The sequence below is a fragment of the Phaenicophaeus curvirostris genome, chromosome 38 (assembly GCF_032191515.1).
Source record: "Phaenicophaeus curvirostris isolate KB17595 chromosome 38, BPBGC_Pcur_1.0, whole genome shotgun sequence".
Classification (NCBI taxonomy): domain Eukaryota; kingdom Metazoa; phylum Chordata; class Aves; order Cuculiformes; family Cuculidae; genus Phaenicophaeus; species Phaenicophaeus curvirostris.
This window is the reverse complement of record NC_091429.1, coordinates 1,638,284-1,663,011: the sequence shown is the minus strand read 5'-3', so window position 1 is coordinate 1,663,011 and position 24,728 is coordinate 1,638,284. Positions and strand designations below refer to the sequence as shown.

At 64.0% G+C, this 24,728-nt stretch overlaps 1 protein-coding gene and 1 long non-coding RNA gene across 2 annotated transcripts; both read left to right on the top strand.

Annotated features, from left to right (window-relative positions):
• The first annotated feature begins 1,946 nt into the window (after positions 1 to 1,946).
• Positions 1,947 to 4,714, top strand: LOC138732830 (uncharacterized). The gene is made up of 3 exons (XR_011339327.1): positions 1,947 to 2,012; positions 2,520 to 2,669; positions 2,967 to 4,714. It is a non-coding gene; the product is annotated as an uncharacterized lncRNA (long non-coding RNA).
• A 2,183-nt stretch (positions 4,715 to 6,897) lies between these two features.
• Positions 6,898 to 24,390, top strand: LOC138732776 (integrin alpha-7-like). The gene is given in 26 exon segments (XM_069879440.1): positions 6,898 to 7,076; positions 10,778 to 10,905; positions 11,001 to 11,080; positions 12,120 to 12,375; positions 13,459 to 13,578; positions 15,113 to 15,320; positions 16,162 to 16,270; positions 16,272 to 16,356; positions 16,445 to 16,533; positions 16,617 to 16,744; positions 17,267 to 17,362; positions 17,458 to 17,519; positions 17,610 to 17,779; positions 18,857 to 19,006; positions 19,090 to 19,202; positions 19,285 to 19,483; positions 20,317 to 20,400; positions 20,483 to 20,562; positions 20,679 to 20,756; positions 20,836 to 20,938; positions 21,558 to 21,734; positions 21,818 to 21,910; positions 22,724 to 22,837; positions 22,938 to 23,036; positions 23,116 to 23,241; positions 24,034 to 24,390. Coding segments are annotated over 26 exon segments (3,309 nt in total). The 3' UTR covers positions 24,217 to 24,390.
• Positions 24,391 to 24,728: the final 338 nt, after the last annotated feature.

The following is a 24,728-nucleotide window of genomic DNA, read 5'->3' as shown; positions in this document are numbered from 1 at the left end:
GTGAGGGGCGGGGCTCTCTCCTCATTGGTTGCCGGGTAACGAGGGGGCCGAGGCCCCGCCCGCGCTTCCCCATTGGTCCAAGGCGGCGAAGCGCTGGGGGCGTGGCTTATGTGCGTGGCGCCGGACGGGAAGGGTTTGGGTGGGGGGGAGAAGGGGGCGCTCACCCTGCAGCTCGCGCCGCTCGCCCTGGCGCGCCTGGTGCTCCTTCAGCAGCCGAGACAGCATGGCGGAAGGGGGGGACCGTCACGTGACCGCGCCGCCACGTGACCGCGCCAGAGGCCCCGCCCACCCACGTGATCAACACCCCGCCCCGCGCGAGGGGCTCTATAAGGGCTCTATAGGGGGGCGACGATGGGGGTATAGGGGGTCTTAGGAGCCTAGATGGATGTTTTAGGGGCCATAGGGGTCGTGCTGGCAGCCCCTGGGGGTCCTACAGGGGTCCAGCAGGGAGTTACAGGGGCTGAGATGGGCGCTGTAGGGGTCCGGATGGGGTCTATAGGGGACTGAATGGGGGTACAGGGACCCAAAGAGTCTATAGGGGTCGTAGGGGGCCATAGGGGCCATGCTGGCAGCCCCTGGGGGTGCGATAGGGGTCTAGCAGGGAGCTATAGGGGCTGAGATGGGCGCTGTCGGGGTCTGGATGGGGTCTATAGGGGACTGAATGAGGGTATAGGGACCCAAAGAGTCTATAGGGGTCGTAGGGGGCCATAGGGGCCGTGCTGGCAGCCCCTGGGGGTGCGACAGGGGTCTAGCAGGGAGTTACGGGGGGCTTAGATGGGAGCTATAGGGGACTGGATGGGAGATACAGGGACCCAAAGGGTCTATAGGAGTCGTAAGAGGTTATAGGGACCATGCTGGCAGCCCTTGTGGGTGCTATTGGGGTCCAGGTGGGACCTATAGGGGACTGGATGGGGGATACAGGGACCCAAAGGGTCTATAGGCGTCGTAGGGAGCCATAGGTGCCCTTGGGTGGCTATAGGTGCCCACTGGAGGCTATGGGGGTCCATTGGGGCCTATAGGGGCCCTCTGGGAGCTGTGGGGGTCCCTTGGGTGGCTATAGGGGCCCGTTGGAGGCTAATGGGGGTCCATTGGGGGCTATAGGGGCCCTGTGGGGATCCCTTGGGTGGCTGCATGTGCCCACTGGGGGCTATAGGGTCCCTTGGGTGGCTATAGATGCCCATTGGTGGCTATAGGGGCTCACTGGGGGCTATAGGGTCCCTCTGAGGGCTGTGGGGATCCCTTGGGTGGCTATAGGGATTCACTGGGGGCTGTGAGGGTACCTTGGGTGGCTATAGGGGTTCATTAGAGGCTATAGAGGCCTCTGAGGGCTGTGGGGGTCCCTTGGGTAGCTATAGGTTCCCTCTGGGGGCTAATGGGGGTCCATTGAGGGCTATGGAGGTCCCTCTGGGGGCTATAGGGGTCCCTCTGGGGGCTATAGGGACCTTCTGGGAGCTGTGGGGATCCCTTGGGTGGCTATAGGGGCCCTCTGGGGGCTGTGGGGATCCCTTGAGTGCCTATAGATGCCCATTGGTGGCTATAGGTGCCCCCGGGGGCTAATGGGGGTCCATTGAGGGGCTACAGGTGCCCTCTGGGGGCTGTGGGGAGTCCCTTGAGTGGCTATAGATGCCCATTGGTGGCTATAGGTGCCCACTGGGCCTATAGGGTCCCTCTGGGGACTGTGGGGGTCCACTGGGGACCTGTTAGAGCCTGAGTGGGGGCTGCTGGGACCCAAGGGGGCTCTAAAAGCCTGGGTGAGGGGCCAACCTGGTGATCCAGGTGGGTCCTATAGGTCTTGGAGGTCCCTTCCTGGTTCCGTGAAGGAGCCGAGCAGGTTTCTGCTAAATCCTCTTTTCCTTCCCAGCGTGGGAATCGCGTGGCTCTTGGCCGCGGTGGCACCAAAACCCGGGGGCCAAATCTCAAGAAGATCCAGAACCATCCGTCCCCGATGCCGGGAAGGGATGAGATGGGGCAGCGAGTTATGAAGATGGAATCATCGGCAGCGTGCCGGAAGGGTGAGCTGGCAGCACCGTGGCGCTGCGGCTGAGCTCACCAGCCTGAATCGGCTCCAGAGCTGGCTGGGTGCCCACTGGCCATGGCGAGGAGGAGGATGAGGGGGATGAAGGTCACCTCACCCCTTGGGTTCGACAGGAGAAAGAGGGGAGGGTGGGGGAAGGGGTTGGTGGGTGCTAGGGTGGTGATGGGTGGGCGCTGGGGTGGGGTGGGTGGGTGCTGGAGGGTCTTGGGGTGCTCGGTGGGTGGATGCTGGTGGATCTTGGGGTGCTGGGTGGGTTCTGATGGGTCTCGGGGTGCTTGGTAGGTGGGTCCTGGTGGGTCTCGGGGATCTGAGTGGGTTCTGGTGGGTCTCAGAGAACTGGGTGGGCGCCGTGGCGGTGCCAGGTGGGTGCTGAGAAGGGCTCAGAGTTCAGGCACCCAAAGTTGGGGTTCAGACACCCAAAGTTGGGGTTCAGGCACCCACGGTTGAGCCTCGCTGGTCACCGTTCCCCCCCATTTCTGTTCAGTGCCATCCTATGCCCTCTCCCAGCCCGGTTCCGGTGTCCCGGGCGGCTCCTCCGCGTGGGTTCGGCTTCTCCTTGGCCCTTGAGCGGATGACCCGGAGCGGCTGCTGGAACTCGAGCCGAGAACGTGGCCGAAGATAAACCAGGAGATGGGTAAAAATAACCGCGATGTCTCCCCACGCGCCCGCCCGGTGCTGCCCGGCTCCAGTTACACAAACAGGTTCTTGCCGGGAGCTTTGGGAAGGACGATGGAATCCGGTTTGCTGTTTCCATCGTTAGCGTGTGGGGCTAACGAGGCCGCTGCTCTCCACGCCCCGGCTTGGCGTGTGCCGGGCTCAGCCGCTCCCCTCGTGAGGCTTGGGTGGGGATCGGGGCGTTGGGGTTTGGTGGGATGAGTGCCGGCGGCGTTCCCAGAACTCGGAACCGCGTTCCTACCCTTCCCTTCCCCAGGAATGCCGATCGCCGGCCGTGACCTTCGCCGGGGATGGTGGAACCAAAGGGCTGCGGAGTTCACACCTCTCCCAGGTGCTGGCATCAACCAGGAATGAGCCTCGGCATCGGCATCGACCGGGAATGAGCCTCAGTATCAGCATGGACCAGGAATGATCTTTGTCTTCCCTGGCACAGAGCAAAACACGCTCCTCTCCACCCGGTGCTGTGGGTGCTGGAGCTGCTCTGTTGCCTCTCTCGCCATCCAAAGATGCTCCAAGTGGGAAACCAGGGTTGGATCCAGCCTCTCGCAGAGTTAGCGGCGCTGCCGAGGTGGTTTGGAAGCGATTCCCACCCTCCATCCGCGTAGAAGCACGCGGTGGGTCCCATCCTCGCCGGTGCTGCTCCCGGATTCCAGCTGCTTCTGCGCTTGGGGAGTGAGGGAAGCGCTTCCCCTCGTCTCCTGCTCCTCCTTTTACCTCCTGACCCCGCGAAGGTGGGAATCCTGGCACTGAGCAGGGTGGAGAAAGCCAACCACGGCCTGGGCTGCATCCAAAGCTGTGGGAGCAGCAGGGAGGGAGGAGATTCTGTCCCTCTGCTCTGATCTGATGAGACCAAACCTGGAGCCCTGGGTCCAGTTCTGGAGTCCTCAGCTCGGGAAGGACTTGGAGCTGTTGGAGTGAGGGCAGAGGAGGCCACGGAGATGATCCGAGGGCTGGAGAACCTCCTGTAGGACAGGCTGAGAGAGTTGGGGTTGTTCAGCCTGGAGAAGAGGAGGCTCCAGGGAGACCTTAGAGCAGCTTCCAGCATTGAAAGGGGCTCCAGGAAAGCTGGGGAGGGGCTCTGGACCAGGGACTGCAGGGAGAAGATGAGGGAAATGATTTTGAGCTGAAAGAGGGTGAGATTTTAGGAAGAAATTCTTAATGATGAGGATTTTGCCCAGAGCAGGGGTGGCTGCCCCATCCTTGGAGGGGTTCAAGGTGAGGTTGGATGGGGCTTAGAGCCCCTGATCCAGTGGGAGGTGTCCCTGCCGTGGGATCTGGATGGCTTGGAGGTCCCTTCCAACCCATCCCAGTATTCCATGGGAATTCCCTGCTTCCCCATCTCAGCAGGAGCCGATGAGTCTGCGGCTCCCGGGAGCTCAGGGATTTGATCCAACCCAGGGCTTGGAGTGAAGACAATTGTCCCAACAAGGAGTTTTCTTCTCCTCTCGCTCCCCCCCAGCCATGAAACCCCCAGTGTTCGGTGCCCGAGCTGGCAAATCCAGCCTCATTTGGAAGTTGGCCCTTGCTCCAACACAGGAATTTTCTCGGGATGGTTCATCAACGTGGCTAAAACCCAACAACCAGCAGCTGCTGCCAGGTGGGACGAGGTCCCAGCAGCCCCGCGCTCAGAAATGTCCCGTTCTCCACGGTTTTGGGGGTTGGAAATTCTCCAAATATTCCAACCTTCCAGGGAAGCTGCTGGGGTTTGGTCTGGAGAAGGGGAGACCTCATCGCTCTACAACTGGAGGGAGGTTGTGGGGAGGTGGGTGTTGGTGTCTTCTCCCAAGGAAGAAGGGATGGGGCGAGATGAAATGGCCTTGAGTCGCGCTAGAAGAGGTTTAGATTAGATATTGGGAAGAATTCCTTCATGGAAAAGGTTCTCAGATGCCAACAGAGGCTGCTCAGGGTGGTGGTGGTGGAGCCCCCATCCCTGGAGAGCTTCAAAAGTGATGGAGATGAGCTCAGTGGTGGTCGCGATGATCTCAAAGATCTTTTCCCAACCAAATGATTCCATGGTTCTGTGGACGTGGCTGGCTACACTGGGATCCCGTCTCCTCTATCCCCACTCCTGGGCACCCCAGTTGGATTTTTTGGGGTCCTCTTTGGCTGAGGGATGGTCCTGGGAGCTCAAATCTTGGTTTGATCTGGATCTTGATCTCTCTTCCCAGCCACAAACAATTTATCCTGCTCCCTAGGGAAGAAACGAGAGCTGCTGGGTGATGGGGTGGGAAAAGGGGGGGCTGGGGAGCCCCCAGGGACCAGGGTTGTTCCCGTCCTCCACTCCCAGGCACCGATCGGCCCTTTTCCCACGTCGGGATGGGATTTGGGAGCCAAGAGAGCAGCTGAGCGTGGGGAGAGCTGGAGGGTGGCCAAGCGAGAGGGGTGAGAGAGAGGGGGGATAACCCCAGCTTTGTGTGTGTGTGTGTGTCCCCCAATCCCCAAAAGCAGGTTGAGGAGGAAGAGGAGGGTGGGATGAAAGGTTGTGCCAGCAGGGAGCTCATTTACATGGATAAATAAGCTCGGCCAGCTCCCAGATATCCTCACAGACCGTTGGAGAGAGCGGGAGAGGTTAAAAATAGCTGCAGGGCTGGAAAATATGACTGACCCCCCCCCCCCAAGCTGCTCCCCTGGGACCCAGCCCCACGGCTGGGAGGGGGGCCTGGTGAGGAGCACCCCGATTTTGGGGGGCAGGAGGGGATTGGGGTCCCCCTGGGGTCCCCTTCCCACCAACTGGGAGCTGCTGGGGTGGTAAATTGACCCCCCGAGTGGGGGTCACTGCAGGTTTTGAGGGTCAGGGTATGGGGTATCAGGGTTTCGTGGGGTCAGGGTATTGGGGTGTCAATGCAAGGGGCGGAGTTTGGAGTAGCGGGGTGTTGGGATGCCCTGCCCCACTGGGGGTGCCCTGCCCCATAGCGGGATGCAGGGATGTGGGATGCAGGGATGCCCTGCCCCATAGCGGGATGCAGGGATGTGGGATGCAGGGATGCCCTGCCCCATAGCGGGATGTGGGGATGCAGAGATGCCCTGCCCCATAGCGGGATGCAGGGATGTGGGATGCAGGGATGCAGAGATGCCCTGCCCCATAGCGGGATGCGGGGGTGCCCTGCCCCATAGCGGGATGTGGGGATGCAGGGATGCCCTGCCCCATAGCGGGATGCAGGGATGCAGGGGTGCCCTGCCCCATAGCGGGATGCAGGATGCAGGGGTGCCCTGCCCCATAGCGGGATGCAGGGATGTGGGATGCAGGGATGCAGAGATGCCCTGCCCCATAGCGGGATGCGGGGGTGCCCTGCCCCATAGCGGGATGCGGGGATGCAGGGATGCCCTGCCCCATAGCGGGATGCAGGGATGCAGGGGTGCCCTGCCCCATAGCGGGATGCAGGATGCAGGGGTGCCCTGCCCCATAGCGGGATGCGGGATGCAGGGATGTGGGATGCAGGGATGCCCTGCCCCATAGCGGGATGCGGGGATGCAAGGGTGCCCTGCCCCATAGCGGGATGCGGGATGCAGGGATGCCCTGCCCCATAGCGGGATGTGGGGATGTGGGATGCAGGGATGTCCTGCCCCACAGCGGGATGCAGGGATGCCCTGCCCCATAGCGGGATGCAGGGATGCGGGATGCAGGGATGCCCTGCCCCATAGTGGGATGCGGGATGCAGGGATGCCCTGCCCCATAGCGGGATGTGGGATGCAGGGGTGCCCTGCCCCATAGCGGGATGCAGGGATGTGGGATGCAGGGATGCCCTGCCCCATAGCGGGATGCAGGGATGCCCTGCCCCATAGCGGGATGTGGGGATGCAGGGATGTGGGATGCCCTGCCCCATAGCGGGATGCAGGGATGTGGGGATGCAGGGATGTGGGATGCCCTGCCCCATAGCGGGATGCAGGGATGTGGGATGCAGGGATCCCCTGCCCCATAGCGGGATACAGGGATGCAGGGATGTGGGATGCAGGGATGCAGAGATGCCCTGCCCCATAGCGGGATGCAGGGATGTGGGATGCAGGGATGCAGGGATGCCCTGCCCCATAGCGGGATGCGGGGATGCAGGGATGCCCTGCCCCACAGCGGGATGCGGAGTGCCCTGCCCCGGGCGTGCCGGGGGTGTTGCCAGCCGGGGGCGGGGGGCCGGGCTGTTCTTCCTCCTCCTCCTTCTCCTGCTGCTGCTGCTGCGGGTTTCCCTGCGGGGATGGCGGGGCTGGGGGGGCTGGGGGCGCTGCGGCTGCTCGGGCTCAGCCTGCTGCTGGTGGCGACCGCAGCCTTCAACCTGGACGCCGCCGGCTCGCTGCTCAAGGACGGCGACAAGGGCAGCCTCTTCGGCTTCGCCGTGGCCCTGCACCGGCAGCTGCGCCCCGAGCCCGCGGGGTGGTGAGTGGGGACCCCTCCCCGGCTCCCCGTCCCCTCCCCAGGTCCCTATCCCCTCCCCGGCTCCGGGTCCCCCCCCATCTCCACGCTGAGTTGGGGAGCGCAAGCCTTGGATCCCCCACAAATCCCGCTGGAGAGCTGAGCTGTCCCCCTAAATCCTGCTCTAAGTCGGGTCCCCTCTCTCTGTGTCACCTCCCCGCTCCATGTCCCCTCCCCAGGCCACTGTCCCCTCCCCAGCTCCGGGTCTCCCCCATCTCCACTCTGAGTTGAGGGGCGCAAGCCTTGGATCCTCCCAAATCCCGCAGGATAGCCGAGCTGTCCCCTCAAATCCTGCTCTAAGTCGGGTCCCTTCTCTCTGTGTCACCTCCCCGGGTCCCTGTCACCTACTCGAGTCACCCGATCTCCTCCGCGGCTCCAGGTCCTCCCATCTCCATGTTCAGTTGAGGGGCGCAAGCCTTGGATCCCCCCAAATCCCACAGGAGAGCCGGGCTGTCCCCCTAAATCCTGCTCTAAGTCGGGTCCCCTCCCTCTGTGTCACCTCCCTGGGTCCCTGTCCCCTCCTCGGCTCTGCCCTCCCCATCCCCGCATCGAGTTGGGGGGCAGGAGGGGGAGCAGGAGCTGCGGAGCCCCACAAAACCCCACCAGAGAGCTGGGCTGTCCCCCTAAATCCTGCTCTAAGTCGGGTCCCCTCTCTCTGTGTCACCTCCACGCTCCATGTCCCCTCCCCAGGTCCCTGTCCCCTCCTCGGGTCTCTCCCCCCATCCCCGCATCGAGTTGGGGAACAGGAGGGGCGGCAGGAGCTGCAGACCCCCCCAAACCCCACAGGAGAGCCGGGCTGTCCCCCTAAATCCTGCTCTAAGTCGTGTCCCCTCGCTCTGTGTCACCTCCCCACTCCCTGTCCCCTCTTTGGGTCCCTGTCCCCTCCCCAGCTCTGTGTCCCCTCCCTCCCCTCACTGAGTTCAGGTCCCCCCCCCTCCCTCCCCTTATTGCTCCCGGTTTGGGGGTTCAGGGCTGCAGCCCTGAGGGGATGGGGATGGGCGCTGCCACCCGAGTTACTCAGCAGAAGCTGGGGGGCACTGGGGGTCGGGGGCACTGGGAGGACTGGGGGCACCGATTCCCTGGGCTTGGGGGGCTCGGACACGGGGACCCCCCAGCTGTACCCGCTGCCTCCTCTGCGCCGGCGCCCGCTGAGATGCCAAACGCCCACTCGGTGCATGCCAGGGCGGCCACCAGCCCCGTGTCCCCAGGCCCCGTGTCCCCCATGTCCCTTGCGTCCCCCCAAGACCCCAATTCCCATGTCCTCCACCCCTGTGTCCCCTGGGGGCCCCAAAACGTGTGTCCCAACTGTCCCCTAAAGACCCCCAGCCCCGTGTCCCCAGTCCCTTCATCCCCTGGAGACCCCAGCCCTGTGTCCCTCATGTCCCCCATGTCCCCTGGAGACCCCAACCCCTGTGTCCCCCAGCTCTGTGTCCCCTTGAGACCCCAAAACATGTGTCCCCCATGTCCCCTGGCACTCCCATCCTGTCACCCTAGCACCCCATCCCTGCCCCCAGCACCCCGATCCTGGCACCCCAGCACCCCATCCCTGCCCCCGGCACCCTCATCCTGGCACCCCAGCACCCCAGCCCTGCCCCTGGCACCACAGCACCCCATCCCTGCCCCCTGCACCCCCATCCTGACACCCCAGCACCCCATCCCTGCCCCCGGCACCCCCATCCCTGCCCCCAGCACCCCGATCCTGGCAGCCTGGCACTGCCCAGCATCCCAATCCTGGCACCCCAGCACCCCATCCTTGCTCAACACCCTGTTCCTGGCACCCCAGCACCCCATCCCTTCCCAGCACCCTGGCCTGGCACCCTATCCTTGCCCAGCACCCCAATCCTGGCACCCTGGCACCTCATCCCTTCCCCGCACCCCAATCCTGGCACCCCTGCACCCCATCCTTGCCCAGTACCCTGGTCCTGGCACCCCAGCCCTTCCCAGCACCCCAATCCTGGCACCCCGGCACCCCACCCCTTCCCAGCACCCTGTTCCTGGCACCCCATCCTTGCCCAGCACCCCACCCCTGGCACCCCGTCCCCCTGGCACCCCATCCCCACACTGGCCGTGGCCCCGGTGCCTCCTCCTTTTTTGGACATGAGGCTGCGCGGTTATTTTGAGTGAATTCCAGTTTATTTTTACCGCTTCTGCCTCTCGATCCCCCCTCCTGGGGCTCCCTCGTGTCCCCAGGCCACTGGCCTCGCTGCCACAGGGGCCACGGTGGCCACCAAGGAGCCACGGGCCAAGTGGACCCAGCAGAGAGCTCTGGGACCCCTAGGAACCCCAGCCCTGTGTCCCCTGTCCCTCCGAGACCCTTGTCCTGTGTCCTCTGGGGACCCCAGCCCCGTATCCCCCAGCTCCAAATTTTTGGGGACCCCAGCCCTGTGTCCCCCAGCTCCGAATCCTGTGGGGACACCAGCCCTGTGTCCCCCAGTTCCAAATCTTTGGGGACCCCAGCCCTGTGTCCCCCAGCTCCGAATCCTTTGGGGACCCCAGCTCTGTGTCCCCCAGCTCCAAATCTTTGGGGACCCAAGCCCCATGTCCCCCAGCTTCAAATCCTTTGGAGACCCCAGCCCCGTGTCCCCCAGCTCCAAATCCTTTGGAGACCCAAGTCCTGTGTCCCCCAGCTCCAAATCCTTTGGGGACCCCAGCCCCTTGTCCCCCAGCTCTAAATCCTTTGGGGACCCCAGCCCCATGTCCCCCAGCTCCAAATTTTTGGGGTCCCCAGTCCTGTGTCCTCCAGTTCAAAATCCTTTGGGGACCCCAGCCCCATGTCCCCCAGCTCCAAATCCTTTGGGGACCCCAGCCCCGTGTCCCCCAGCTCTGAATCCTGTGGGGACCCCAGCCCTGTGTCCCCCAGTTCCAAATCCTTTGGGGACTCCAGCCCTGTGTCCCCCAGCTCCAAATCCTTTGGGGACCCCAGCCCCGTGTCCCCCAGCTCCAAATCCTTTGGAGACCCCAGCCCCGTGTCCCCCAGCTCCAAATCCTTTGGAGACCCCAGCCCTGTGTCCCCCAGCTCCAAATTTTTGGGGACCCCAGTCCTGTGTCCTCCAGTTCAAAATCCTTTGGGGACCCCAGCCCCGTATCCCCCAGCTCCAAATCCTTTGGGGACCCCAGCCCCATGTCCCCCAGCTTCAAATCCTTTGGAGACCCCAGCCCTGTGTCCCCCAGCTCCAAATCCTTTGGAGACCCCAGCCCCGTGTCCCCCAGCTCCAAATCCTTTGGAGACCCCAGCCCCGTGTCCCCCAGCTCCAAATCCTTTGGAGACCCCAGCCCCGTGTCCCCCAGCTCCAAATCCTTTGGGGACCCCAGCCCCATGTCCCCCAGCTCCAAATCCTTTGGAGACCCCAGCCCTGTGTCCCCCAGCTCCAAATCCTTTGGAGACCCCAGCCCCGTGTCCCCCAGCTCCAAATCCTTTGGAGACCCCAGCCCCGTGTCCCCCAGCTCCAAATCCTTTGGGGACCCCAGCCCCATGTCCCCCAGCTCTAAATCCTTTGGGGACCCCAACCCCATGTCCCCCAGCCTACGTCCCCTCCCTTGGGACCCCCGTCCTCACGCATGCAGGACTGTAGGTTTGCATGCACACACTGTCAGAGGTTCAGAGGGGTTTTGGGGGTGTCCGGGTGCTGCCCCCCAACCCTGACGTGGGTCCCCCCCTGTGCCAGGCTGCTGGTGGGTGCCCCGCAGGCACCGGCGCTGCCCAACCAGGGTGCCAACCGCACCGGGGGGCTCTTCGCCTGCCCGCTGACCCCCGAGCTCTCCGACTGCCGACGGGTCCCCATCGATGAGGGAGGTGAGGTGTCCCCTCCCTGGGTCGAGGGGCTCTGTGGGGACCCCCCAACTCAGTCCTGGGGGTCCCATGGGGCTGACGCTGCCCGTCCCCACCAGTGGACCTGGAGCGGGAGAGCAAGGAGAACCAGTGGCTGGGGGTGAGCGTCAAGAGCCAAGGCGCCGGCGGCAAGATCGTGGTGAGCACCAGGGCTGGGGGGACGCCTGGCACCACCCAAAAGGGTTCTTGGGCACAGGAACCGGCTGCCCAAGGTGGTTTTGGAATCCTCGTGCATGCAGGGGTTCAAAAACCAAGTGGATGAGGGGTTCAAGGATGGTTTAGTTGGGGTAGGTAGAGTTGGACTCAAGGAGCTCAAAGGTCTTTTCCAGCCACCTGGAGTCCCATGTCCAGTTCTGGAGTCCTCGGAGGACACGGAGCTGGTGGAGCGAGGCCAGAGGACACCACGGAGATGATCCAAGGGCTGGAGAACCTCCTGTAGGACAGGCTGAGAGAGTTGGGGTTGTTCAGGCTGGAGAAGAGAAGGCTCCAGGGAGACCTTAGAGCAGCTTCCAGTGCTGAAAGGGGCTCCAGGAAAGCTGGGGAGGGGCTCTTGACCAGGGAATGCAGGGAGAGGATGAGGGGAATGATTTTGAGGTGGAAGAGGGGAGATTGAGGTGAGATCTCAGGAAGAAATTCTTCATGATGAGGATTTTGCCCAGAGCAGTGGTGGCTGCCCCATCCCTGGAGGGGTTCAAGGCCGGGTTGGATGGGACTTGGAGCACCTGCTCCATCGGGAGGTGTCCCTGCCCATGCAGGGGTGGAACTGGATGGGCTTTGAGGTCCCTTCCAACCCAAACCACCTCATGGTTCCATGATTCCAACTTGCCACCAACCAGAACCCCCAGATCCCATCCCTGGAGGGGTTCAAGGCCAGGTTGGATGGGGCTCGGAGCCCCTGATCCAGCGGGAGGTGTCCCTGCCCATGGAACTGGATGAGCTTTGAGTTCCTTTCCAACCCAAAGAGCAACCACTCAGCCAACGATTGCATTTCTATGCCGTGAAGATCATTTAAACCGCGACGTTGAGCTAAGACGCGGGTTGGAGGTGTTGGAGGCCCCAGATCCCATCCCTGGAGGGGTTCAAGGCCAGGTTGGATGGGGCTTGGAGCCCGTGGAACTGGGTGGACGTCGCGGTCCCTTCCAACCCATCCCATTCCTTGATTCCACGCGTCCCCGCAGACCTGCGCCCACCGCTATGAGCTTCGGCACCGCGTGCGGCAGCCGCTGGAGACGCGGGACGTGATCGGCCGCTGCTTCGTGCTGAGCCAGGACCTGCGGGAGCGCGACGAGCTGGACGGCGGCGAGTGGAAATTCTGCGAGGGGCGCCCGCAGGGCCACGACCGCTTCGGGTCCTGCCAGCAGGGCCTGGACGCCGCCTTCAGCCCCGACCAGCGCTACGTCCTCTTCGGGGCACCCGGCACCTACAACTGGAAGGGTGAGGGGGGAACGGGACCCCCGGGCTGGGCACGGAGGTGGGGGGACACGCGTGGTGAGGCGTGTTCATGCGTGGGAGAGCGTGTGCACACTCGTGGGAGCGGGAGCGTGCATGGGGAGGCGTGTTCTGTGTTCCTACATCCCCAATGTCCCCATGTCCCCCTGTGTCCCCCGTGTCCCTCCGTGTCCCCATGTCCCCCCATGTCCTCCCAATGTCCCCATGTTCCCCATGTCCCCCACATCTCCCCAATGTCCCCACATCCCCATGTTCCCATTACCCCCCATGTCCCCATGCCCCCATGGCCCCCCATGTCCCCCCAATGTCCCCATGTCCCCCTGTGTCCCTCATGTTCCCCATGTCCCCATGTTCCCCATGTCTCCATGCCCCTAATGTCCCCCAATGTCCCCCCATGTCCTCTCCATGTCCCCATGCTCCCCCATGTCCCCATGTCTTCCCGTGTCCCCATGTCTCTATGCCCCTAATGTCCCTCCATGTCCCCCCGTGTCCCCCCATGTCCCCCAATATCCTCATGTCCCCCTATGTCCCCCAATGTCCTCATGTCCCCTATGCCCCCCATGTCTCCCCACGTGTCCCCCATGTCCCCCTATGTCCCCCATGTCCCCATGTCCCCCCATGTCCCCATGTCCCCCGTGTCCCCCATGTCCCCCCGTGTCCCCCATGTCCCCATGTCCCCCATATCCCTCCATGTCCCCCCGTGTCCCCATGTCCCCCCGTGTCCCTATGTGTCCCCCATGTCCCCATGTCCCCCATATCCCTCCATGTCCCCCCGTGTCCCCATGTCCCCCTCTGCCCTCATGTCCCCCCGTGTCCCCCATGTCCCCGTGTCCCCATGTCCCCCCCCCAACAGGGACTCTGCGTGTGGAGCTGCTGCCCCGGAGCCCCCTGGATCTGCTTCGCTTCGACGACGGCCCCTACGAGGCGGGGGGCGAGAAGGACCAGGACCCCTCGCTCATCCCCGTCCCCGCCAACAGCTACCTGGGTAGGGGCCGGGGGGGCACAGGGGGGTCCCCGGCGCCCCCTCAGCCCCCCCTCTCTGCTTCTCTCCCCCCCGGCCCCCCCCAGGGCTGCTCTTTGTGACCAACGTCGATAGCTCAGACCCCGACCAAGTGGTCTACAAATCCCTCGAGCCTGGCGAGAAGGTGCCCGGCGCGCCCGCCGACGTGGCCCCCAATAGCTACTTGGGTTCGTAAGCGACCGCGGCGGCACCGGGGGCCGCTGGCATCTCCGTGTGCCGGAATCCTGTGTGCCGGCATCCCCGTGTGCCGTAATTCCATGTGCCGTCATCCAACGTGCCGCCGGCATCCCCATGTGCCATAATCTAATGTGCCATCATCCCGTGTGCTGGCATCCCGTGTGCCGTAATTCTGTGTGCCAGGACATCCCCGTGTGCCGTAATCCCGTGTGCCAGGACATCCCCGTGTGCCAGGACATCCCTGTGTGCCACCAGCATCCCTGTGTGCCACCAGCATCCCCGTGTGGTGGCATCCCGTGTGCCAGCATCCCGTATGCCAGCATCCTATGTGCCACTGGCATCCTTGTGTGCCAACAGTGTCCCTGTGTGCCACCGACATCCTTGCGTGCCAGGACATCCCCATGTTCCAATAGTGTCCCCATGGGCCACCGGCATCCCCGTGTGCCATCATCCCCGTGTGCCAGGGCATCCCTGTGTGCCAATAGTGTCCCTGTGTGCCACCAGCATCCCTAATTGCCAGCATCCCCATGTGCCAATCGTGTCCCCGTGGGCCACTGGTGTCCCCATGTGCCACAATCCCTGTCTGCCAGCATCCCATGTGCCATCACCCCCGTGTGCCAGCAGCATCCCCGTGTGCCAGTGACATCCCCGTGTGCCAGTGACATCCCTGTGTGCTGCCATCCCTGGGTGCCACCAGCATCCCGTGTGCCGGTGCCATCCCCGTGTGCCACCAGCATCCCATGTGCTGGCATCCCCCCCTCCCTCAGCTCCCCCCCACGTGCCGCAGCCCCCCCCCAACTCACCTGTACACGCGTGTTCCTCTGCACACACCTGCACGGTCCCCCCAGACCCGCAGTGTCACCCTCCAGCACATGCACACGCATGTTCCCCGCATGCACACGCGTGTGCTGAGCTCCCCCCCCCCCATTCCTTGCACCCCCTTTCATGCATGTAGGTGGCCCTGTCCCGCATCCCCTCGCCGTGCTGGGGGGTCCCTGCCAGGCTTGGGGGGGGGGGGACACAGACCCCAGAGTAAATTGGGGAGCAGAGCCTGGCGGGGCCCCCCCTAACCCGGGTTTTTGCAGGGGGGTGCATGGACCTGGGGGGCTTGGTGGTGGGGGGAGTGCATCCTGCTGGTGCTTGGCTGGGGGTTTGGGGGGGCCTGGGCACCCGCTGCTTGTGGGAAAGGGGGTCCCGGCTCCCCCTTTGGGGAAACTGAGGCACGAGCACTGCCCCTGCTAATGAGGGAGGGAAACTGAGGCATGACTGGAGCTCCTGCCATTGAGTGAGGGAAACTGAGGCACGAGTGAAGCCCATGTCAATGAGTGAGGGAAACTGAGGCACGAGTGGAGCTCCTGCCATTGAGTGAGGGAAACTGAGGCACGAGTAGAGCCTCGGCCAATGAATGAGGGAAACTGAGGCACGATTGGAGCACGAGGGTCCCCGGGGCTCCCCAGGGCTGAGCAGAGCAAGCTGGGGGGGCTGTGGCATGGGTGGGCGCTGACCCCCTGTCCCTTCCCTCAGGCTTCTCGGTGGCGTCGGGCGTGGGGCTGACGCGGCGGCGGGAGTTGAGCTTCGTCACCGGGGCCCCTCGCGCCAACCACACCGGGGCCGTCGTCATCCTGCGCCGCGACAGCGCCAGCCGCCTGGTGCCCGAGGCCGTGCTGCCCGGCCAGCAGCTCAGCTCGGCCTTCGGCTACGCCCTCGCCCTCCTGGACCTCAACAGCGACGGGTGAGCCAGGACCCTGGAACCAGGGAATCGCCACGCTGGGAAAGACCCATCGGATCATCCAACCATTCCCATCAAAAACTAAACCGTGTCCCTCAGCACCTCGTCCACCTGGCCCTTAAACCCCTCAGGGAAGGGGACTCAACCCCCTCCCTGGGCAGCCTCGGACAGGGACCAAGGACCCTTTCTGGGAAAAATTTTCTCCAAATGTCCAGCCTGACCCTCCCCTGGTGGAGCTTGAGGCCATTCCCTCTCGTCCTGTCCCCTGTCCCTTGGGAGAAGAGCCCAGCTCCCTCCTCTCCACAACCTCCTCTCAGGGAGTTGCAGAGAGCAATGAGGTCTCCCCTCAGCCTCCTCTTCTCCAGCCTAAACCCCCCCAGCTCTCTCAGCCGCTCCTCTTCTTCTCCAGCCCCCTCCCCAGCTTCGTTGCTCTTCTCTGGACTCACTCCAGAGCCTCAACATCCTTCTTGTGGGGAGGGCCCAGCACTGACCCCAGGATTCGAGGAGCGGTCTCCCCAGGGCCGAGGCCAGAGGGAGAAGAACCTCCCTGGCCCTGCTGGCCACGCCGGGTCTGATCCAAGCCAAGATGCCCTTGGCCTTCTTGGCCCCCTGGGCCCCTGCTGGCTCCTGTTCAACCAACCCCCCCAGGTCCTTCTCCTCCAGGCAGCTTTCCAGCCGCTCTTCCCCTGCTCTGGAGCCCACAGGGTTGTTGCTCCCCAAGCGCAGGACCCCATATTTGCCCTTGGACCCCCTTGACCCCCATTCTCCTCTCCATCCCCAACCCTTGACCCCTTGGATCGTTTCACTGCACCGACTCGCGGTGATGGATCCGTTGTGGCCCCAGTTGGATGGACCTGGTGGTGGGCGCCCCCCACTTTTTCGAGCGCAAGGAGGAGATCGGGGGTGCCGCCTACGTCTACATCAACGCCGCGGGGCGCTGGGACGCCGCCACCCCCCCTGCGCCTCAACGGCACCCGCGGCTCCATGTTCGGCATCGCCCTCAGCACCGCTGGCGACCTCAACCACGACGGCTTTGAGGGTAAAGGGGTGACTCCCAGATCCCCATGGGGGGGGTGTGCACCCCCTAAGAGTCCTGAAAAGGGTCTCGACCCCCCTTGTCCCCCCAGATCTGGCTGTGGGAGCCCCCTTCGACGGTGCCGGCAAGGTCTACATCTACCATGGCAGCGCCCTGGGCATCGTGGTGAAGCCGGCACAGGTGAGGGGTGCAGGGTGGGGGGTTGCTGATCTTTCCCCCCTCAATCCACCAGTTCCCGGTGTCTCAGGGTGCCCCATTCCCAGATTCTGGACGGGGAGGGCGTGGGGGTGACGGCATTCGGCTACTCGCTCTCGGGGGGCCTGGATGTGGATGGGAACCTGTACCCCGATCTCCTCGTCGGGTCCCTCTCCGACACCGTCGCGCTCTACAGGTGGGTGCCCCCATCCGGGGAATCCTGCATCCCTGAGCATCCCCCACCCTGGGAATCCTGCATCCCTGAGCACCCCAACCCCAGGGAATCCTGCATCCCTGAGCATCCCCCACCCTGGGAATCCTGCATCCCTGAGCATCCCAACCCCAGGGAATCCTGCATCCCTGAGCATCCCCCGCCCCAGGAATCCTGCATCCCTGAGCATCCCAACCCCAGGGAATCCTGCATCCTTGAGCATCCCAACCCCAGGGAATCCTGCATCCCCGAGCATCCCCCACCCTGGGAATCCTGCATCCCTGAGCATCCCAACCCCAGGGAATCCTGCATCCCTGAGCATCCCCCGCCCCAGGAATCCTGCATCCCTGAGCATGCCTCATCCCTGAGCTTCCCTACCCCAGGGAATTCTGCATCCCCAAGCATCCCCCACCATCCCCCAAGTGTGGGGTCTCCACAAGTCTCGGGGACCCCTTGAGGGGGGAGGGGGGTGTCAGCCTGGCACCCCATATTTCTCCCCCTCCCCAGGGCTCGCCCAGTCATCCACGTATCCCGGAACGTCTCCCTTCTCCCCGCCAACATCGACCTGGAGCAGAGCAACTGCCAGCACCAGGAGGGCGTCTGGTGGGTGCCCCCCCTGTACCCCCATTCCCAGGGGGCTCAGGGTCGGGGTGCAGCAGAGGGGTGGGTGCCCCCCATCTCACCCTGTTTCCCTGCAGCGTGGACGTCCGAGTCTGCTTCAGCTACACGGCCAGTCCGGCTACCTACAGCCCCCGGCTGGGTGAGCACATGGGGAGCAGCCGATGGGCTGGGGATGGGACCCCCCCCCAACTGGGACCCCTGGCATCACGCCTGTCCCTGTCCCCCCCAGTGCTGGAGTACGTGCTGGACGCTGACAGCGAGCGCCGGCGGCTGGGCCACGCGCCCCGCGTCTCCTTCCTCGCCCGCCGGCCCTCGGACCCCGAGCACCAGTTCTCCGACACCGTGGAGCTGCCCCGGCAGCACGCACGAGCCTGCGTCAAAGCCACCTTCCAGCTCCACGTGGGTGGTCCTGACCCATCTCCATCCTCATCTCTGTCCCCATCCCATCCCTTTCCCTAACCTCATCTTCATCCCAGTCTCCATCCCTGTAGCCATCAGCAGCCTCATCCTCATCTCTGTCCCCATCTTCATCTCTGTCCCCATCCTCATCTTCATCCATCTCCATCCCCATCTTCATTTTCTCCCCATTCACGTCTCCATCCCCATTTCCTTCCCATCCTTGTCCTTGTCCCATCCCTGTCCCTGCCTCCAGTCCCCATCCTCATCCCTGTCCCCATCCCCATCTTCTTTTTCTCTCCATCCCTGTCCCCATCTTCATTTTCTCCCTGTCCCCATCTCCATCCTCATTCCTATTCCCATCCCCATTTTTATCTCACCCCAACCTTTCCCCATCCTCATCCCTATCCCCATCTTCATCCTTTTCCCCCGTCATCTTCATTTTCTCCCCATCCCTATCCCCGTTTCCATCCTCATCCCTATTCCCATCCCCATTTCTTCCCCATCCCTATCTCCATCTCCATCTCCACCTCCATCCTCATCCCTATCTCCATCTCCACCTCCATCCTCATCCATATCTCCATCTCCATCTCCATCCTCATCCCCATCTCCATCTCCATCTCCATCTCCATCCTCATCCCTATCTCCATCTCCACCTCCACCTCCATCTCCATCTCCATCCTCATCCCTATCTCCATCTCCATCTCCACCTCCACCTCCACCTCCACCTCCATCTCCATCCTCATCCCTATCTCCATCTCCATCTCCATCTCCAACTCCATCTCCACCTCCACCTCCACCTCCACCTCCATCCTCATCCCCATCTCCATCTCCATCTCCATCTCCATCTCCATCCTCATCCCTATCTCCATCTCCATCTCCATATCCACCTCCATCTCCATCTCCACCTCCATCCTTATCCCTATTTCTATCCCCATTTCCTCCCCATCCCTGTCCCCATCTCCATCCCCAACTTCATTTTCTCCCCATCCCCATGTTCTCCTCAGCCCTGTCCTTGTCCCCATCCCATCCTCTCCATCCCATCCATCCCACCCTCCTCACCTGTCCCCTTGCCCTCAGGACGGCATCCGTGACAAGCTGCGCCCTATCACCGTCACCCTCGCCTACGGCATCCGGGGCGCCGCGCCGGGGCGGCCGAGCCGGGGGGCCGCGCTGCCCCCCCTGAGCCCCGTGCTCAGCCCCCAGCAGCCCAGCAGCCACCGCAGCGAGGTGGGTGCCCATCGCGGGTTCCCCCTGCCAGGGGTCCAGGCTGCGTGGTCCCCGTCCCTGCAGCCACCCCCGTGTCCCCCCAGGTGCATTTCCTGAAACAAGGCTGCGGTGACGACAAGATCTGCCAAAGCAACCTCCAACTCAGCTTCCAGTTCTGCGCCCGCCTCGGTGATGCCGAATTCCAGCCCCTGCCCAGGTGACACCTCTGGGGGGTCTCGTCCCCACCCTACGTGGCTGTTGGGGACACCCAGGGGGGCTCACGGTGGCTCCGCTTGCAGGGGTGCCGATGGCACCGCCGTCTTCGCCATCAGCGACCAGAAGGACGTGGCCTTGGAGATCCAGGTCACCAACGAGCCCTCGGACCCCGAGTGGCCGCAGCGCGACGGGGACGATGCCCACGAGGCCCTGCTCACCGCCACCTTCCCACCCGAGCTGCCCTACTCCGCCATGCGGCCCTTCGACGGCAGGGTGGCACCGGTGGGGGACAGGGGGGCCTGGGGGCGCAGGGGGGTGGGATGGGATGGGATGGGATGGGATGGGATGGGATGGGATGGGATGGGATGGGATGGGATGGTCCTGGGGGTGCAGAGGGTTGGGGTCAGAGGGGACAGAATGATGGGGATGGTCTTCAGGATGCAGAAGGACGAGATGGTCCTCAGGATGGGGATGGAGGGGACAGAGGAATGGGGTGGTCCTCAGGATGCAGAGAGATGGGGATGGTCCTCAGGATGGGGATGGTCCTCAGGATGAGGACGGCAAAGGGATGGGGATGGTCCTGGGGGTGCAGAGGGATGGGGATGGTGGGGACAGAGGGATGGAATGGTCCTCAGGATGCAGAGGGTTGGGGATAGTCCTGGGGGTGCAGAAGGTTGCCAGTGGTTCTGGGGATGCTGAAGGGACAGAGATGGTCCTGGTGGTGTGGGATGGGGCTGGTTCTGGGGATGCAGGGAGCTGGGGATGGTCCCAAGGGTGCTGAGGGCAGAGGGACCGGAGCAAACTTGAGGATACAGAGACCTGGAGATGCTCCTGGAGGAGCAGGGAAGGTCCTGGGGGTGGTGGGGCTGTGGGATGGGGGCCAGATCTGGGGATGGAGAGGGATGGGGATGGAGGAGACAGAGGGATGGGGATGGAGGAGACGCGACGGGGATGATCCTGGAGATGCAGAGGGATGGGGACGGTTCTGGGGACACTGGAGGGACAGGGATGGTGCTGGAGGTGTGGGATGGGGGTGTGGGGGTGCAGAGTCGGGGGGTTCCTCCTGGGGCACAGGGGGCTGCGGTGCCATCGCGGGGCTCGCCCTGTGCCCGCAGGAGAAGCCGGTGTTCTGCCTCGCCAACCAGAACGGCTCGCAGGTGGAGTGCGAGCTGGGGAACCCCCTGAAACGCGGAGCCCAGGTGGGGCGCAGCTCCTCGCTCCCCACAACCCTCACCCCCAACCCAACCCTCACCCCTCACCCCTCACCCCCTGCCCCCCCAGGTTCGCTTCTACCTCATCCTCAGCACCCTCGGCGTCACCATCCAGACCACGGACCTGGCGGTGGAGCTGGCCTTGTCCACGTGAGCCTGGGGAGGGTCTTCACCATGGAGCCCCCGCTCTGCTCTCTGCTTTGGGGCACCCACAGGGGGAATTTGGGGTGATGCCCCCCCTAAATCCCCCTCCCACATCCTCCCAGGATCAGCGAGCAGCCGGGGCTGGAGCCGGTGGTGGCTCGTGCCCGCGTGGTCTTCGAGTTGCCCGTGTCTGTGACGGGGTGAGTGAGGGTGGGAAGGGATGGGGGGGTCTGGACCCCCCCTCCAGGAGCCGCCCTGACCCCCCAGGTCTCCCCACAGCGTGGCTGTGCCCCCCCGGCTCTTCTTCGGAGGGGTGGTGCGGGGCGAGAGCGCCATGCGGCGCGAGAGCCAGGTGGGCAGCGCCGTGCGCTTCGAGGTGACGGTGAGTGGTACCCGATGCTGAGCATCCCGGGGGATGCGGGATTCGGGGGGGCTCGGTCCCCTGCTCCCCTTCATCCCTGGGCTCCTGGGGATGCAGGATTTAGGGTTCTGGGTCCCCTTCCCACGTTGAACTGCTGAGGGTTGTGGGATTTGGGGGGCTAATTCCCCTGCTCCCCTTCATCCCTGGGTTCCTGGGGATGCAGGATTTGGGGTTCTGGGTTCCCTTCCCACCTTGGGCTGCTGAGGGCTGTGGGATTTGGGGGGCTCATTCCCCTGCTCCCCTTTGACCCCGGGCTCCTGGGGATGCAGGATTTGGGGTTCTGGGTCCCCTTCCCACCTTGAACCGCTGAGGGCTGTGGGATTTGGGGGGCTAATTCCCCTGCTCCCCTTCATCCCTGGGTTCCTGGGGATGCAGGATTTGGGGTTCTGGGTCCCCTTCCCACCTTGGGCTGCTGAGGGCTGTGGGATTTGGGGGGCTCATTCCCCTGCTCCCCTTCATCCCTGGGGTTCCTGGGGATGCAGGATTTGGGGTGCTGGGTCCCCTGCTCCCCTCCCCACCCTGGGCTGCTGGATGAAGGGGATTCCGTGCTGTCCCCCTCATTCCACCGTCCCCCCCCCAGGTCGCCAACCGGGGTCCCTCTCTGAAGACTTTGGGCTCCGCGTCCCTCACACTGCTCTGGCCCCACGAGCTCCGCAACGGCAAGTGGCTCCTGTACCCGCTGAGCCTGGAGCTGGCGGCGGGCGCGGGGCAGCGCGTGGCGTGCCAGCCCGCTGCCAACCCCCTGCGCCTGGCACTGGTACGAGCACCGGGACCTGTGGGGACACGGGGTTGGGGGGGCTGAGCTGCACCCCGAAATCCCCATCCTGCCCCCCCGTCCAGGAGCCACGAGGGGAGACGGACCCTGAGGTGCCCACACCAGGGTCCTGGTGGGTGCCGGCACCTGCGGAGAGGAGGAAGAGGAACGTCACGCTGGTGAGGGGTGAACCCATTCTTGGGGTGCCTCCCTACCCCTCTCCTGGGGTGCCCTTTCTCCTGGGGGCTCCCTGGGTCTGGATTCTCCCACTTCTGAGGTGCCCCTGCTTTTGGGGTGTCCCTGCTCCTGGGGGGCTCCTGTGCCTGAGATGCCCCCATTCCTGGGGAGCCCCCAATCTTGGGGTGCCCCTGTGCCTGAGATGCCCCCACTCCTGGGGAGCCCCCAGTCTTGGGGTTCTCCTGATCCTGAGATGCCCCCATTCCTGGGGAGCCCCCAATCTTGGGGTGCCCCTGTGCCTGAGATGCCCCCACTCCTGGGGAGCCCCCAGTCTTGGGGTTCTCCTGATCCTGAGATGCCCCCGTTCCTGGGGATTCCCTGCTCCTGGGGTTCTCCTGTGCCTGAGATGCCCCCTTTCCTGGGGACCCCTCAATCCTGGGGTGCCCTTGCTTCTGAGGTGCCCCTGCTCCTGTGCTTGGGGTGCCCCTATACCTGGGGTACCCCCGTTCTGGGGACCCCCCAATCCTGGGGGGCTCCTGTGCCTGAGATGCCCCCATTCCTGGGGTGTCCTTGCTTTTGGGGGGCTCCTGTGCCTGAGATGCCCCCATTCCTGGGGTGTCCTTGCTTTTGGGGGGCTCCTGTGCCTGAGATGCCCCCATTCTGAGAACCCCCAAATCCTGGGGTTGCCTTGCTTCGGAGATGCCCCTTCTCCTGGGCTGCTCCTGTGCTTGGGGCGCCCTTGTTCCTGGGGCTCCCCCCACCCCTCTTGGGGCCCCCAGCCCTGCTGACCCCCCCCCCTTTCTCCTGCTCCCCAGGACTGTGCCCAGGGCACCGCGCGCTGCCTCCCTTTCCGCTGCCCCCTGTCCAGCTTCGAGCGCGCGGCCGTGCTGACGGCCCGCGGGCGCCTCTGGAACAGCACCTTCCTGGAGGTAGGAGAGACGGGGGACACGGCTGGGACCCCCACAACGGGGACACGATAGGTGCCCCCCCTTATGGGGAAGGGGCTCACCTCACCCTTGGCACCACCAGGAGTACCTGGCCGTCACCTCGGTGGAGCTGATCGTCCGCGCCAGCGTCTCGGTGACCTCCTCCATCAAGAACCTGGTGTTGAAAGATGCCTCCACGCAGGTCTGGATCCTCCAGCCCCCTCGGAGCTCCCCAATAATCCCCCACCAGCATCCCCCTTGACCGCCCTCCCCTCCCCTAGATCTCCGTCTCCATCTACCTGGATCCCGGCGCGGCGGTGGCCGGCGGCGTGCCCTGGTGGGTCATCCTGCTGGCCGTGCTGGCCGGAGCCCTCGTCCTGGCCCTGCTGGTTGCCATCCTCTGGAAGGTGAGGGAGGGGACGGGGTCCCCAGGACATGCTGAGTGGTGACACCAGAGCCGTGTGGCCACACTGCGCCAATCCAGGCTGAACATGAGCCAGCAGCGTGGTTGATGGCCAACTGACCATGAGCCAGCAGGGGCCCAGGGGGCCAAGAAGGCCAAGGGCATCTTGGCTTGGATCAGACCCAGCGTGGCCAGCAGGGCCAGGGAGGTTCTTCTCCCTCTGGACTCGTCCCTGGGGAGACCGCTCCTCGAATCCTGGGGTCAGTTCTGGGCCCCTCAGCACAAGAAGGATGTTGAGGCTCTGGAGCGAGTCCAGAGAAGAGCAACGAAGCTGGGGAGGGGGCTGGAGAAGAAGAGGAGCGTCTGAGAGAGCTGGGGGGGTTTAGGCTGGAGAAGAGGAGGCTGAGGGAAGACCTCATTGCTCTCTGCAACTCCCTGAGAGGAGGTTGTGGAGAGGAGGGAGCTGGGCTCTTCTCCCAAGGGACAGGGGACAGGACGAGAGGGAATGGCTTCAAGCTCCACCAGGGGAGGGTCAGGCTGGACATCAGGAAAAATATTTCATGGAAAGGGTCATTGGGCCCTGTCCGAGGCTGCCCAGGGAGGGGGTTGAGTCGCCTTCCCTGGAGGGGTTTAAGGGATAGGTGGACGAGGTGCTGAGGGACATGGGTTAGTGATTGATGGGAATGGTTGGACTCGATGGTCCAGTGGGTCTTTCCCAACCTGGTGATTCTGTGATGACTTGGAGCCGATGCTGAAGCCGGGGTGCCGTGCCGTCCCTGACCGCCGCTCCCCACAGGTGGGCTTCTTCCGCCGTGCCCGCCGCGCGCCGCCGGCCGTGCCGCAGTACCACGCGGTGAAGATCCCACGGGAGGAGCGGCAGCAGTTCCGCGAGGGCAAGACGGGCACCATCCAGAGGAAGGAGTGGGCGGCCGGCCTCAGGGAGCAAAGCGACGGCCGCGTTGCCCCCAGCTCGGCGTAGCCAGGGGGACGCGGGACTCGGATTCTTCTCCTCGTCCCACAGAACCTCGAGCGGCACCGGGGGATGGAGACGCGTGTGCGGGCGCACGCCGGGAGCCGCAATGGGGCCCCACGGGGACTGCTGTGCCCCACGGCGATGTTGTCCCAATAAAAGGAGCAGCTCCTCTGTCACCAACATCAGGAGAAGAAGGTCCTTCACACCAAAGTGGTCTTAAGAAACGATGCCGATGAAAGGTTGTGGTTACGATGGTTATGAAACGATGGTTATGAAAGCAGAGATTTATACACTGAATTTATGCGTCTCTACACCTGGGTCGGGACAATCCGTGGTTTCAGTCCAGGATGGGGGATGATTGGGTGGAGAACAGTCCTGAGGACTCAGCGTGCCGGGCAATGAGAAGCTCGACATGAGCCGGCAACGTGCGCTCACAGCCCAGAAACCAACCTGGGCTGCATCAAAGCAACACGGCCAGCAGGGAGGGAGGGGATTCTGCCCCTCTGTGCCTCTCTGGT